This window comes from Pan paniscus, chromosome 18, assembly GCF_029289425.2.
Source record: "Pan paniscus chromosome 18, NHGRI_mPanPan1-v2.0_pri, whole genome shotgun sequence".
NCBI lineage: Eukaryota > Metazoa > Chordata > Mammalia > Primates > Hominidae > Pan > Pan paniscus.
The window spans coordinates 5,506,036-5,519,794 of NC_073267.2; the positions used below are offsets into that span (position 1 = coordinate 5,506,036).

Consider the following 13,759-nt stretch of genomic DNA (forward strand, 5'->3'; position numbering starts at 1 on the left):
CCTCAAGTGATCCACCTGCCTCAGCCTCCCAAAGTGCTGGGAGGATAGGTGTGAGCCACTGTGCACAGCCTTTATTTTATTTTTTAAAGAAACAAGATCTTGCTCTGCCACCCAGGCTGGAGTGCAGTGGCATAATCATAGCTCACTGCAGCCTTGACCTTCTATGCTCAAGCAATTCTCCTGCCTCAGCCACCTGAGTAGCTGGTATTACAGGTACATGCCACCACACTTGGGTAATTTTCTTTTTTAAAAATATTTATGTATTTATTTTTGAGATGGAGTCTCGCTCTGTCACCCAGGCTGGAGTGCAGTGGTGCAATCTGGGCTCACTGCAAGCTCCGCCTCCTGGGTTCAGGCCATTTTCCTGCCTCAGCCTTCCGAGTAGCTGGAACTACAGGCGCCTGCCACCACGCTCGGCTAATCTTTTGTATTTTTAGTAGACACGGGTTTCACCGCATTAGCCAGGATGGTCTCGATCGCTTGACCTCGTGATCTGCCTGCCTTGGCCTCCCAAAGTGCTGGGATTACAGGCGTGAGCCACTACACCCGGTTAATTTTCTTATTTTATGTAGAGATGAGGGCTCACTATTTTGCCCATGCTGGTCTCGAACTCCTGGGCTCAAACAATCCTTCTGCCAGGATTACAAGTGTGAGCCACTTCACCCGACGTCAGCCAGTGTATTTAATGTCTTCTCCAAGTCAGATGCAGGAAGGGGATCTTCAGGCAAAGAGGCTGGACCCTCAGAGGTGCCCATGGTCAAGCTGGGGAGACAGACACATTTTCAAATACATGGGGGACTGTCCGAGGAACAAGGGCAGAGGGAGGGTCAGAAATGGGTTGAGCATGAGCTGAGGGTATGAACCAGGCTTCCGTCCTGTGTGGGAGTGTCTTGAGTGTTGGGCTGTCCTTCAGAGATCAAGGCACTGTTTGGTTCTAGAAGCAACACAGTGCACCAACCCCATGGTCTGACTGCAAGTGGGTCAAATTGCAGCTTGATCCCTCACAAGCTGTGCGACTATGGGCAAGTGACTTAAACTCTCTGAGTTTTGGCTTCTCCATCTGTCAAATGTGGAGGGTGAGCGCTACCTACTTCATCAGGAGCAGCACACGGTATGCAGTGAGCCCAGTGTATGCCTCGGCTGTTGCCGTTACTGCAATGATGGTTAGGCTTGGGCAGCTGAAAATTGTCCAAATGTGTCCTTTTGGTACTCATCGGCACCTTTTGGTCATCTGAAATTAAAGGAAAGTTTTCTGCCTGACCAGCCACCCGCTATAAACATTCACCCCAGGAGAAGGCAAGGCAGTTCTCCCGGGGCCTGGAGATGAAGCATTGATTGTCCCTGGAGAGCCCTTGGGCTGGGAGGAGCTGCTTTTCTTGCTCCTGTGGTCATTTTCCCTGCAGCAGGAGGATGAGGTTTGAAAGCAACAGACAGAACCTGAGGTTGGTTTCTGCCGAGGTCCCTCCATCCCCTTCCCTGCATCCCCTTCTCTGCCATCCAGGGAGGTGAACCTCCTTCTCATGCCCCACCGGCCCCATCCTCAGCCCACCCCGATCCTCACTTCTCCAGGTCCCCTGCTTTGCGAGTTACAGGCCAGTGGGACTCAGCATTTCCAAGCCACCGATGCTTGTGACGTAGCCAGAGATTCTGAGACACAGTGATTCAGGGTTGTCGTCTGGGTCAGACAGGCTCATGCGCCAATCCCACCACTCCCCGGCCATGTGCTGCTGGGCGAGTCACTCTGTCTTCCTGAGCCTCAACTTGCTCATCTGTAAAATGGGCAAATGCCAGTTCCCATCTCACCAGGGCATTGTAAGGATGAAGCGAGGCAGTTAACACTTTATAAAGTCCTTAACAACAGTGTCCAACAATCATGAAAGTCCTCTGATGCTGGACAACTGGCTCTGGGATGGACGCCTTCCAGACGGAGCCTCAGCTCGAGTGTCCCCCCGAAACATGTGGCTCTGTCATTGGATACTGGGAGAAGTACCTTCCTTCCCTTTCGAAGTCAGAGAAAGTCATGCCCAAGCAGACCAGCCTCCCCTCCGCGCCTGTTATCTGGGGGCTCCAGACCGGGCCTTTCTAACAAGAGGTTTGTTAGGATGGGAAGTGAGTCAGGAACTCTGGCCTTTGATTGGCTGCGTGTGCTGAGTCTGTGGCTTTATCCCCTCCCTGACACCCTCCTCAGGGCTATTTGGGCCAAGTGCGTGTTATGTTCTTCTTTGCTGGTTAGCATTGTTAGCGCCAAGGGTGTGCCGAGGACCAAGCCCGGCACAGGTATGAGGTTGTGCTTTGGAAAAGCAGGCGATCCTCCTTCACAAGTCTCCTGTTACAAGGCATGATAAACGCTTTCAAAGAAATAAAATGGTAAAAGGAAGGAGAACTGAGGAAGAGGCAGTTGTGCATAGGAGGGGGAAGGGAGGGTGTCCCAGGAAGAAGGACCAGCATGGATGAGGCCCTGAAGCCTGAGCGTCTCCTTGGCCCAAATCCAGGCCTCCTACCCCTCCAGAAAGCCCCATGTCTCATGCCTCCCATCCCCTTCACTGTCAAGGAAATTGATCAGCGTTCCAAGCATCTGGAACAGCAAGTGCAAAGTCCCCATGGCAGGGACACGTTGATGTATTGTTCTAAACGCAGCAAGGCTGGCGTGGCTGGAGCCAGATGAGGGGGCTGGGATGGGAGGTGGGTGGGCAGGGCAGATCACACAGGGCCTGAGGACCACCATAAAGAGTGCAGGGTTTATTCTCGGCATCAAGGCCCGTTCTTTATTTATTTATTTATTTTTTTGAGATGGAGTCTTGCTCTGTCGCCCACGCTGGAGTGCAGTGGTGCGATCTCTGCTCACTGCAATCTCTGCCTCCCTAGTAGCTGGGATTACAGGCATGCACCAGCACGCCTAGCTAATTGTTTTTTGTTTTTTGTTTTTTTTTGTATTTTTAGAAGAGATGGGGTTTCACCATATTGGCCAGGCTGGTCTTGAACTCCTGACCTCAAATGATCCATCCACCTCGGCCTCCCAAAGTGCTGGGATTACAGGCGTGAGCCACCGCGCCTGGTCTCGTCAAGGCCTGTTCTGTGTATATCCTCCCCCAAAATCATTTCGTTTGGGAAATAGGAGGGAGAATGAGCAGTAGAAGGAAGGGGAGAAGGTCAGGGGTGGTGTGGCCGCTGCCTGGCAGGATTCTGAAGGACAGAGGGTGGAAAAGGGAGGAGAAGATGTGACCGCTTGGCCCGGGGGGACAGTGCCTGGCTCTGTTTCTGAGCTGCCCGTGACAACAAGCCCAGCTGCTGAGCAAACAGTTCTTGGAGGGAGTGGGGACTGGGCCCAACTGGGATTCAAATCCAGGTTCACCATCCCGTGCTGTGTGACTTGGGGTAAATTAGTGAGCCTCTCTGGGCAAGTACATGAGACATATACGCACTTTCCAAATGATGAAACAGGCCCAGAGAAAGGAAGGGGCTTGCCTCGCTGGAAGGAGGTGGAGCTGGGCTTCTAACCAGGCAGCCTGAACCCCTCCAGCCTCCACTGGCTTTACTCTGCTCTCTGTCCTCCGTGGGGAGATGATTTCCTTTGAAAGTGGGTCCAGCGTGGCTGAGATCTACAGGGCAGACACAGTTCTCAGGGGCTCTCCTTGCCAGCTCGCTGAGTCCAGACCCCAGGATCCCCATGGTGCATTCTCTAGGGGAACGAGGCCTCCCTATTCCAACGCTGATGTGTTTGTCGCAGCAACTGACATGGAGATATGGCAGGAGGCAGCTCTGTCCTCCTGGCCCTGGCGGAGGACAGGCAGGCTGGCCTTGCCCAGCCTGGGGTGACACCAAGGGCTCCTGGGCATGTATCCGTTTCTTCCTCGGCTCCCCCCCCCCCGCCTCTCTTCCTGGGAGCCAGGAGGGAAGGGGGAGGAGGTGTCTGTCCTCAGATGCCGGCACTATTTTTGGAGCCTGCCTTGATCCCAATTCCGGGGCACGTGGGCTGTGACAGGCGCTAGGAGCAGACCCCGCTGGAATAAGGAATAAGGTCAGCCACAGATGCTGGAATACGCCCCCACCACCCTGACCCTGGCCCTTCTAGAAATGGGCACGGACTCTTGCCCTCCCTGAGCGTAGGTTCATGGGCTTGGGGGCCCCTCAAGCTACCTTCACCCAGCTCTACACCCCCGCCTGGGAGGACCTCCGCCCGCACAGAAGCAAGCAGCCCCAGCACAGAGCCTGGGGCTGACCTGAATTGGCTCCGAGGACAGTGAGGGGCCCTTCCCTGTGAAGGGCACAGTGGCATGGAATCCAGCTTAACCTCTTGTGCTCGTGGCCAAATCCTGTCTGAGACACACGGAGAGACTGTGGAGGAAATAATCCTGGCCATCCCTTCTCCAGCACCCACAGCAGTTTGCTCAGTTCTCAGGACGACTGTGTGCAACAGGGCACTGAGAGGTTAAGTAACCCATCCAAGGTCACACAGCTTGTAAGTGGTAGAGCTGGGATTTGTACCCAGGCAGGGCTAGAGTCTGTGCTGTCAGCCAGGGTGAGACCCTCTAATGGCTCACAGGAAGCACATTGCTGAATATTTACATGAACATATACAAAAAAAATTATGTAATAGATATATTCATATATAAAATAAACTCCTTAAATGACTCATATATTTATTTATATATTTATTTTTATTTTGAGATGGAGCCTGGCTCTGTTGCCCAGGCTGGAGTTCAGTGGCACGATCTCGGCTTACTGTAACCTCTGCTTCCTGGGTTCAAGCGATTCTCCTGCCTCAGCCTCCTGAGTAGCTGTGATTACAAGCATGTGCCACCATGCCCAGCTAATTTTTGTTGTTGTTGTTATTTTTTAGTAGAGACAGGGTTTCATCATGTTAGCCAGGCTGGTCTCAAACTCCTGACCTTAAATGATCTGCCTGCCTTGGCTTCCCAAAGTGTTGGGATTACAGGCATGAGCCACTGCTCACGGCATGCCCATATATTTATATATGGAATATATTATGTATCCATATATGAAATAATATATTTACATGGGTACATTTATATATACATTATATATTTATAGATATGTATAGATATGATCTATATTTATTTATATTCTATCTATATTTCTAAAATTATATTATATAGAACACCTTATATTTACATTGTGTATAGAAAGATATATGCACACTATATAAATTGTGTATATTTATATTAACATATATTCATATATATTTATATATACACTTAAATAATATATGTATACATGTGGCCAGGTGCGGTGGCTCACGCTTGTAATCCCAGCACTTTGGGAGGCTGAGGTGGACGGATCACCTGAAGTCAGGAGTTCAAGACCAACCTGACCAACATGGTGAAAGCCCGTCTCTACTAGAAATACAAAAATTAGCAGGGTGTAGTGGCGTGTGCCTGTAATCCCAGCTACTTGGGAGGCTAAGGCAGGAGAATCGCTTGAACCTGGGAGGTGGAGGTTGCAGTGAGCTGAGATCGTGCCATTGTACTCCACCGTGGGTGACAAGAACAAAACTCTGTCTCGAAAAATAAATAAATAAATAAATAAATAGTATATGTATACATGTGGATTCATATGTGTGTATGTGTATATATAAAGAGAAAGACACTTTTTTAAAGAAACAGTTTTATTGAGATACAATTCACATATCATACAACTCATTCATTTACAGCACATAATTCAGTGGCTTTCAGTAGATTCATAGTATTGTGCAAGCTTCACCACAATCAGCTTTAGAATAGTCTCATTACCTCGAAAGGAAGCTCTGTCTGCCTTAACCCTCATCCCTCAACACCCCCACCATCTCTTTCCTCACCACTCCTGGTCCCTGGCAACCACTAATCTACTTTCTGTCTCTCTCTATTTGCCCGTTCTGAACATTTCATATAAAAGGATTCATGCAATATATGGTATTTTGTGATTGGCTACTTGCACTCAGCATAATATTTTCACAGTTCATCCATGTTGTAGCATGAATCAGTACCTTGTTCCTTTTTAAGGCTGTATAATATTCCATTTTATGGCTAGACCACCACTGATTTATTCCCTCATCCATTGATGGACATTTGGGTTATTTCCACTTTGCCTATTATGAATAATGTTGCTATAAATATTTGTGTATTTTTTTGTGTGGACTTATGTTTTCATTTCTCTTGGGTACATACCTATGAGTGGAATTGCTGGATCATATGGTAACTCTTTGTTTAATTGTTTGAAGAACTGCCACACTGTTTTCCAAAGGGGTTGTATCATATTACATACACGTGGGAGGGTTTGGGGGGCTTCAATTTCTCCACATCCTCACCAGCACTAGCTATTATTATGTCTTTTAAAAGTTATTATAGTCATCCTAGTGGATGTGAAGTGGTATTTCATTGTGGTTTGGATTTGCATTTCCCTAGTGACTAATGATGTTGAACATAGTTTCATTTGCTTTTTTGTGTTGGTATATTTTCCTTGGGGAAATGTCTGTTGAGATCTTCTGCCATTTTAAAATTGGGTCATCTCTTTATTGTTGAATTCTAACACTCGTTTATACATTCTAGATGCAAATCCCCCATTTTCTACACACACATGTACACATATGTATGTATGTATAATTTGCAAAAATTTTCTCCCATTCTCTGGGTTACCTTTTCACTTTCTTGATTGTATCCTTTGAAACACAAAAGTTTTAAAATTTGATGATATCCAGTTTATTTTTTCTTTTATTGTTTGTGCTTTTGATGCCATAAGTAAAAAACCATTGCTTAATCCAAGTTCATAAAGATTTATTCATATGTTTTCTTCTAAGAGTTTTGTAGTTTTTAAAAAATGCTTTTAAAAAATTATTATTATTATTTTATTTGTTTATTTTTTTGAGATGGAGTTTTGCTCTTGTCGCCCAGGCTGGAGTGCAATGGCACAATCTCGCCTCACTGCAACCTCCGCCTCCCGGGTTCAAGTGATTCTCCTGCCTCAGCCTCCTGAGTAGCTGGGATTACAGGTGCATGCTACTATGCCCAGCTAATTTTTTTGTATTTTTAGGAGAGACAGGGTTTCACCATGTTGACCAGGCTGGTCTCTAGCTCCTGACCTTCGGTGATCCACCCGCCTCAGCCCCCCAAGGTTCTGGGATTAGAAGCGTGAGCCACCGCGCCCGGCTCCAACTTCATTCTGTTGCATGTGTATATCCGATTGTCCCGGCACCATTTGCTGAAGAGATTATTCTTTCCTCATCAGATTGTCTTGACACCTTTGTAAAAAATCAGTTGGTGATAAACGTAAGGGCTTATTTCTGGATGCTAAATTCTTTTCCACTGAGCTGTATGTCTCCCCTTATGCCAGTATCACACTGTTTTGATTACTGTAGCCTGATATATCTATATATTTATAGATACGATATATATTTATATACATACTATCTATATTTATAAAATTATATTATATAGAAACACCCTATATTTACATTGTGAGTAGATAGATATGTGCACAGTCTATATAAATTGTATTATTTTTTCTTTTATTGTTGAATAGCCTGATGTTGGTATAAATATTTGTGTATAATTTTTTTGTGTGGACTTATGTTTTCATTTATCTTGGGTATATACCTAGGAGTGGAATTGCTGGATCATAAGGTAATTCTGTGTTTAACTGTTTGAAGAACTGCCAAGCCATTTTCCAAAGGGGTTGTACCATATTACGTTCATATGACAGGGTTTGGGGGTTTCAATTTCTCCACATCCTCACCAACACGTGCTGTTATGTCTTCTTCTTCTTCTTTTTTTTTTTTTTTGAGACAGAGTTTCACTCTTGTCGCCCAGACTGGAGTGCAATGGTGTGATTTCAGCTCACTGAAACCTCTGCTTCCTGGTTTCAAGTGATTCTTCTGCCTCAGCTTCCCAAGTAGCTGGGATTACAGGCACCTGCCACCACGCCCGGCTGCTTTTTGTATTTTTAGTAGAGATGGGGTTTCACCATGTTGGCCAGGCTGGTCTCGAACTCCTGACCTCAGGTGATCCACCTGCCTTGGCCTCCCAAAGTGCTGGGATTGTATGCGTGAGCCACCACACCTGGCCTGCTACCATGTCTTTTAAAGTAAATCAGGAAATATGAGTTCTCCAATTTTGCTCTTTTTAGATTGCTTTTGGTTATCTTGGGTCTGTTGTATTTCCATATGAATTTTGGGATAAGCTTGTCAATTTCTGTAAAGAAGTCAACTGGGATGTGGATATTGTGTTGAATCTGTAGACTAGTTGGGGAATATTGCCATCTTAACAATGTTAAGTCTTCTGTTCCATGAATATGGGATGCCTTTCCATTTATTTAGGGCTTTAATTATTTTCAGCAAATGTTTTGTAGTGTTCAGAGTATACATTTTACACTTCTTTTTATTAAATATATTCCTAAGTATTTTATTCTTTTTGATGTTATAAAGAGAATTTTTTCATTTTATTTTCAGTTTGCTCATTGTTAGTACATAGAAATACAACTGATTTTTCTATATTGGTTTTATATCCTGCAACCTTGCTGAACTCATTGATTAGTTCTAATCTTTTTGTGTGTACGTGTGTGGATGCTTTAGGATTTTCTATATAAATGTTCATGTCATCTGCAAATACAGATAGTTTTACTTCTTCCTTTCCAACTGGATGGCTTTTATTTCTTTTACTTATCTAGAACCTCTAGCACAAGGTCGAATAGACACGAAGAATGCACATCGCTACCTTGTTCCTGATTTTAGGGGAAAGCACTCATTCACCAGGGATGTTAACTGTGGCTTTTAGCAGATGGCTTTACCAGGCGGAGGAAGTGCCCTTCTATTCCTAGTTTATTGAATCTTTTTTTTTTTTTTTTTTTTTTTTTATCATGAAGGGGTGTTGGATTTTTCTCAAATGCTTTTCCTGAGAAATACCTTATTTTAAAATGTCCCCGGAGTCCCTGTGCTTCCTTCTGAGGGCAAAAACTCAAATGCAGAGGCAAAACTTATGTGCCAAATCATTGTCCAGGCTCTGCTGTGTTGGGCTCTAACAGGTGCTAGCTGGTGGAACAATTGTTGGTAATGACTGCAAAATCCCTGCCCATTCCAGTGGCCAGGGCTGCCTTTCCCGTCTGATAAGTGACACAGCAGATAAGGAGGTCGCGCTGGGCGGGGGGGTCCCTCTGCCCCCCCACCACGGCCGCTCACTGCCGCTCTGCCCCCAGGCCTACGAGAAGCGTTTCCCCACGTGCCCACAGATCCCAGTCTTCCTGGGCAGCGAGGTCTTGCGCGAGTCCCGCAGCCCGGACGGGGCTGTGCACGTGGTGGAGCGGAGCTGCCGGCTGCGCGTGGACGCCCCGCGGCTGCTGCGGAAGGTGGGCGGCCCTGGGGCTGGGGGGCGGAGGAGGGGACCTGTTGCGGGGGTGCGGGAGGGCTGGGCGCGGGAGCTGGGGACCGGGGCGGCGGGGTCCAGGAGATGGAGCAGCGGCGTGTGAGTTGATATTTGGATGGAGGTTCCAGGATGAGGGTGGCGGGACCCTGGTCAGGGAACCAGGGCCCAGGAGGGGCGAGGGCTGGAAGGCTGGGCTGGGGAGTAGCGGGAACTGGGCGGGGTTCGCGGGGGCGAGGCCGGAGCTGGGTGGTGAAGATGGGTTGGCGACAGGGCGGAAGTCGGGGGTTGGTGTCCTGGGTCCGGGCTGGGTGGGCGGTGGCGCAAGGGACCTGGGACTCAGGGCAGGGGGTGACTGGGGCAGGCCCGCCGGACTCGCTCTCCATTCCTGTGTGCTCCACGCCGCCCACCCACCTCCGCCTCCCCGCCCCTTCCCTTGCAGATCGCAGGTGTTGAGCACGTGGTCTTCGTGCAGACAAACATCTTGAACTGGAAGGAGAGGACGCTCCTCATCGAAGCGCACAATGAGACCTTTGCCAACCGCGTGGTGGTGAACGAGCACTGCAGCTACACGGTGAGCCCAGGCCGCCCTCAGCGCCCACGCCCGGCACCCACCTGCTCCCGGCACCCACCTGCCCCTGGGACCCACCTGCCCCCGGCACCCACCTGTGCCCAGAGCTGTGTCCCCACATTCCTTGAGCCTCTGCCAAGCCCTCCCTCCTGGGGCATTGTCAAGTAAGATGCAGGATGCTTGGTTGCCTTTGCATTCAGATGAACAACCCATAAATTTTTTAGTATGTCTCAAATATTGCTTGGGATATACTTATACTCAAATGTTATTTGTTGTTTATTTGAAATTCAAACGTGACTGGACATCCTGTGTTTTATCTGCTAAATCTGACAACCCTATCCTCTCCCTCCTTTCCTTCCTTCTTTCATTAAATTATGCCTCAGTTTCCTCACGTGTGAAATGGGCTTAATAATCATGCCTACTACACAGGTAGTATGTGGCGCCTTTAGACCAGTGCCTGGCACATATTAAGTTCTACGTAAATGTTACCTTTGACTTTAATTAATAATAATAATAATTATTCTCTAGTATATACTGATTGAGCACCTACTATGTGCCAGGCACCCTGCCAAGTGATGAGCACCCAGCAGTGGACCAGGCTGCCTGACCACTGCCCTCACGGAGGGTCCATTCCAGTGGAACAAAAAGGAATGAGTGTGTGTGCATTTGTCACAGCTAAGTCTGGATCCAGCAGGGAGATGTGTGGGAGTCAGAGGAGGTGGTGGGGGCACTGAAGCTGAATGCTGAAGGATGAGAGGAGCTGCCCATGGAGGACTGGGAACAGCATTTTGGTGGTGGGAACAGCATGAGTGAGGTCTGCCAAGGTGAGGCCATGGGGCCTAGATCTTGATGACTTTAGAGGCTGGAATGAGGCACCTGCTGGAATGAGGCACCTGCAGGCATTCACTGATGGGACCCAGTTCTGCCACTTTCTTGCTGAGTGACGATGGGCCACACTGTCTGTATCTGTAAAATCGGGACATTGGCAGATCCTGCCTTGCTGGGTCGTTTTCACGATGATAACTCCAGGATAGCAATGATAGACCATTGTACGTGTTTTTTTTTTGTTGTTGTTGTTGTTTGTTTTTTTTTTTTTTGAGAGACAGTCTTGCTCTGTGGCCCAGGCTGGAGTGCATTGGCGTAATCTTGGCTCACTGCAACCTCCGCCTCCTTGTTAAAAGGATTCTCGTGCCTCGGATTCTCGTGCCTCGGATTCTCGCGCCTCAGATTCCCGTGTAGGTGGGATTACAGGCATGTGCCACCATATCCGGCTGATTTTTGTGTTTTTAGTAGAGATAGGGTTTCTCCATGTTGGCCAGGCTATTCTCAAACTCCTGGCTTCAAGTGATCCACCCACCTTGGCCTCCCAAAGTGCTGGGATTAGAGACATGAGCCACCGTACCCGGCTCCATTGCCTTTTCTTTCTACGCCTCCAACTCCTCTTGGGTCCTCCAGGAGCTTGGGCTCAGGGTGTTCAGATCCTCTGGGGAGGGGCGAGCAACAGTTGTTGAAACCCCTCTTAGTGTGTGTGGTGTTTCTCAGAATGAGTTCTATCAATAGCTGAGTCAGCAGCACCTGGGGCTGCTTGCGAAATGCAGATTCCTGGGCCCCAACCTGGACGTGTCTAGGGGCAGGCACAGGAATCTGCATATTTTAACAGACTCCTTGGTAATGTTTCTGCCCACAGACGTTTGAGGAGGACTAGGTCTGGGTCCATAAAGGAGCTCTGCCAATGAAGTTTTCTTTTTGCAAACATACAGATCTATAAATGTTTATTGATATATAAGGATATGTAATATATCTTTATATAGATAACATATAATATATAACTATTTTAAAAATCTATATCTAAATTTTATGTGTAATATTGATATATAATTTATTTATAGATTATATAAATGATACACTGAACAATTGTATTTATTTTATTATTTTTTTTTTGGAGATGGAGTCTTGCTCTATTACCCAGGCTGGAGTGCAGTGGCATGATCTTGGCTCACTGCAACCTCCGCCTCCCAGGTTCAAGCGATTCTCCTGCCTCAGCCTCCCGAGTAGCTGGGATTACAGGCACCCACCACCATCTCTGGCTAATTTTTGGATTTTTAGTAGAGATGGAGTTTCACCATGTTGGCCAGGCTGGTCTCCAACTCCTGACCCCAAATGATTCGCCCACCTTGGGCTCCCAAAGTGCTCGGATTACAGGCGTGAGCCGCCATGCCCGACCTAAACATAAGTATTTCTAACTAATTTTCTATGTATGTGTATAATATTGAAAGGGCAGGGCTGCAGATTTGAGACCCACATTCTCCCGGCCTCTCATGAGAAGGCTTTTTGTTCCCTGACAGTTTGAACTTTGCATCGTTCTCTGGGTGGGGGCCCCTTGGTCCTGCTACCCCATCCAGGGTTGCCAGGCTTGATCTGCTTTCCACTGCAGGCTCTGCCTGGGCCCAGGTCAGTGGGAGAGCCCTAGGGGAGGGCAGGGTGCCCCCGACATTAAGTCCCTGGCATGACCCCTGCCTGGCTTTCAGGTCCACCCTGAGAATGAAGACTGGACTTGCTTCGAGCAGTCTGCCTCACTGGACATTCGGTCTTTCTTTGGCTTTGAAAATGCCTTGGAGAAGATCGCCATGAAGCAGTACACCGCCAATGTCAAGAGGGTAAGGGGTGGGTTGCGTTAGTTACTGGAGGAAGGTGCACACACCTGCTCTGCCATCAACAGCTGCATGACCCCCGGCAAGACCCTTACCCTTCCTGGGCTCAGTCTTATCTGTTAAATGGGTACTCTAGTAATGACCAAATCACCACGAGATAATGGATGGAAAGTAACTGGTCTGTAACAGGGGCACCCTAATCCTTGCTCTGGCACCATGAGACGTCCAGGCTTATGTGGTGAATTATCTGGACAACAGATAATTCTGTGGTGCTTTTTTTTTTTTTTTTTTTTTAGATAAAATGATCATTGCTTGCTCTAAAGACCTCAGATCTATCCCTGAGTAAAAACCCGTTCTTGTGATGAAACAGATGAAATTAACTTTAATAACAAATTTTTAACCAATGTGTTATCAATATAAAACTTAATTCTCCGAGGTTGGAGGCCCAGTTGAGCCCAGGAATTTCAGAGCAGTCTAGGCAACATAGTGGACTCCATCTCTAAAAAAATAAAATAAAATAAAATTAGCTGGGTGTGGTGGTGTGTGCCTATAGTCCCAGCTGCTCAGGAGGCTGAGGCAGGAGGATCTCTTGATCCTGGGAGGTTGAGGCTGCAGTGTGCTGAGATGACACTACTGCACTCCAGCCTGGGCAACACAGCAAGACACTGTCTCAAAAAAAATAAACAAAAACAAAAACAACCCCCAACCCAAAAAACTGATTACTGAGCTATTTTGCATTCTTTGTTTCGTACCAAGCCTTGGAAATTAGGTGGGTGTTGGACACTCACAGCTTCTCTCCATCCTGACCAGACACATCCAGCCACTCAATAGCCACGTGTCGGGGCTGGGACCTGAGCCGGCTGGGGGTGACTCCCTGTGGTGACCCGGTGACCCCCCTCCATCCTGCCCCGTGCTCATTTGTCTTGGGTCTCTCTGGCTTCCAGGGGAAGGAGGTGATTGAGCATTACCTGAATGAGCTCATCTCCCAGGGTACCTCGCACATTCCGCGCTGGACACCTGCCCCAGTCCGTGAGGAGGATGCCCGCAACCAGGCTGGACCGAGGGACCCCAGCTCCCTGGAGGCCCACGGGCCCCGTAGCACCCTGGGGCCCGCTCTGGAGGCGGTCAGTATGGACGGTAGGTGGTACAGCCTAGGCCAGTCAGCCCTAGGAGGCTGCTGCAGGTCCTCT

General features: G+C 48.0%; 1 protein-coding gene across 4 annotated transcripts in view; it reads left to right on the forward strand.

The window, feature by feature from the left end:
* Positions 1-13,759, forward strand: part of SEC14L5 (SEC14 like lipid binding 5) — a 59,948-nt gene that overhangs the window by 19,554 nt on the left and 26,635 nt on the right. For 3 of the 4 annotated variants that reach the window (XM_034939751.3, XM_034939748.3, XM_034939749.3), the window contains exons 3-6: positions 9,184-9,333; positions 9,790-9,921; positions 12,447-12,575; positions 13,514-13,706. In XM_034939751.3, the coding sequence (XP_034795642.3) occupies positions 9,184-9,333; positions 9,790-9,921; positions 12,447-12,575; positions 13,514-13,706 (604 nt within the window). The remainder of the gene's footprint in view (positions 1-9,183; positions 9,334-9,789; positions 9,922-12,446; positions 12,576-13,513; positions 13,707-13,759) is intronic. The other variant, XM_034939750.3, reaches the window with a different exon arrangement.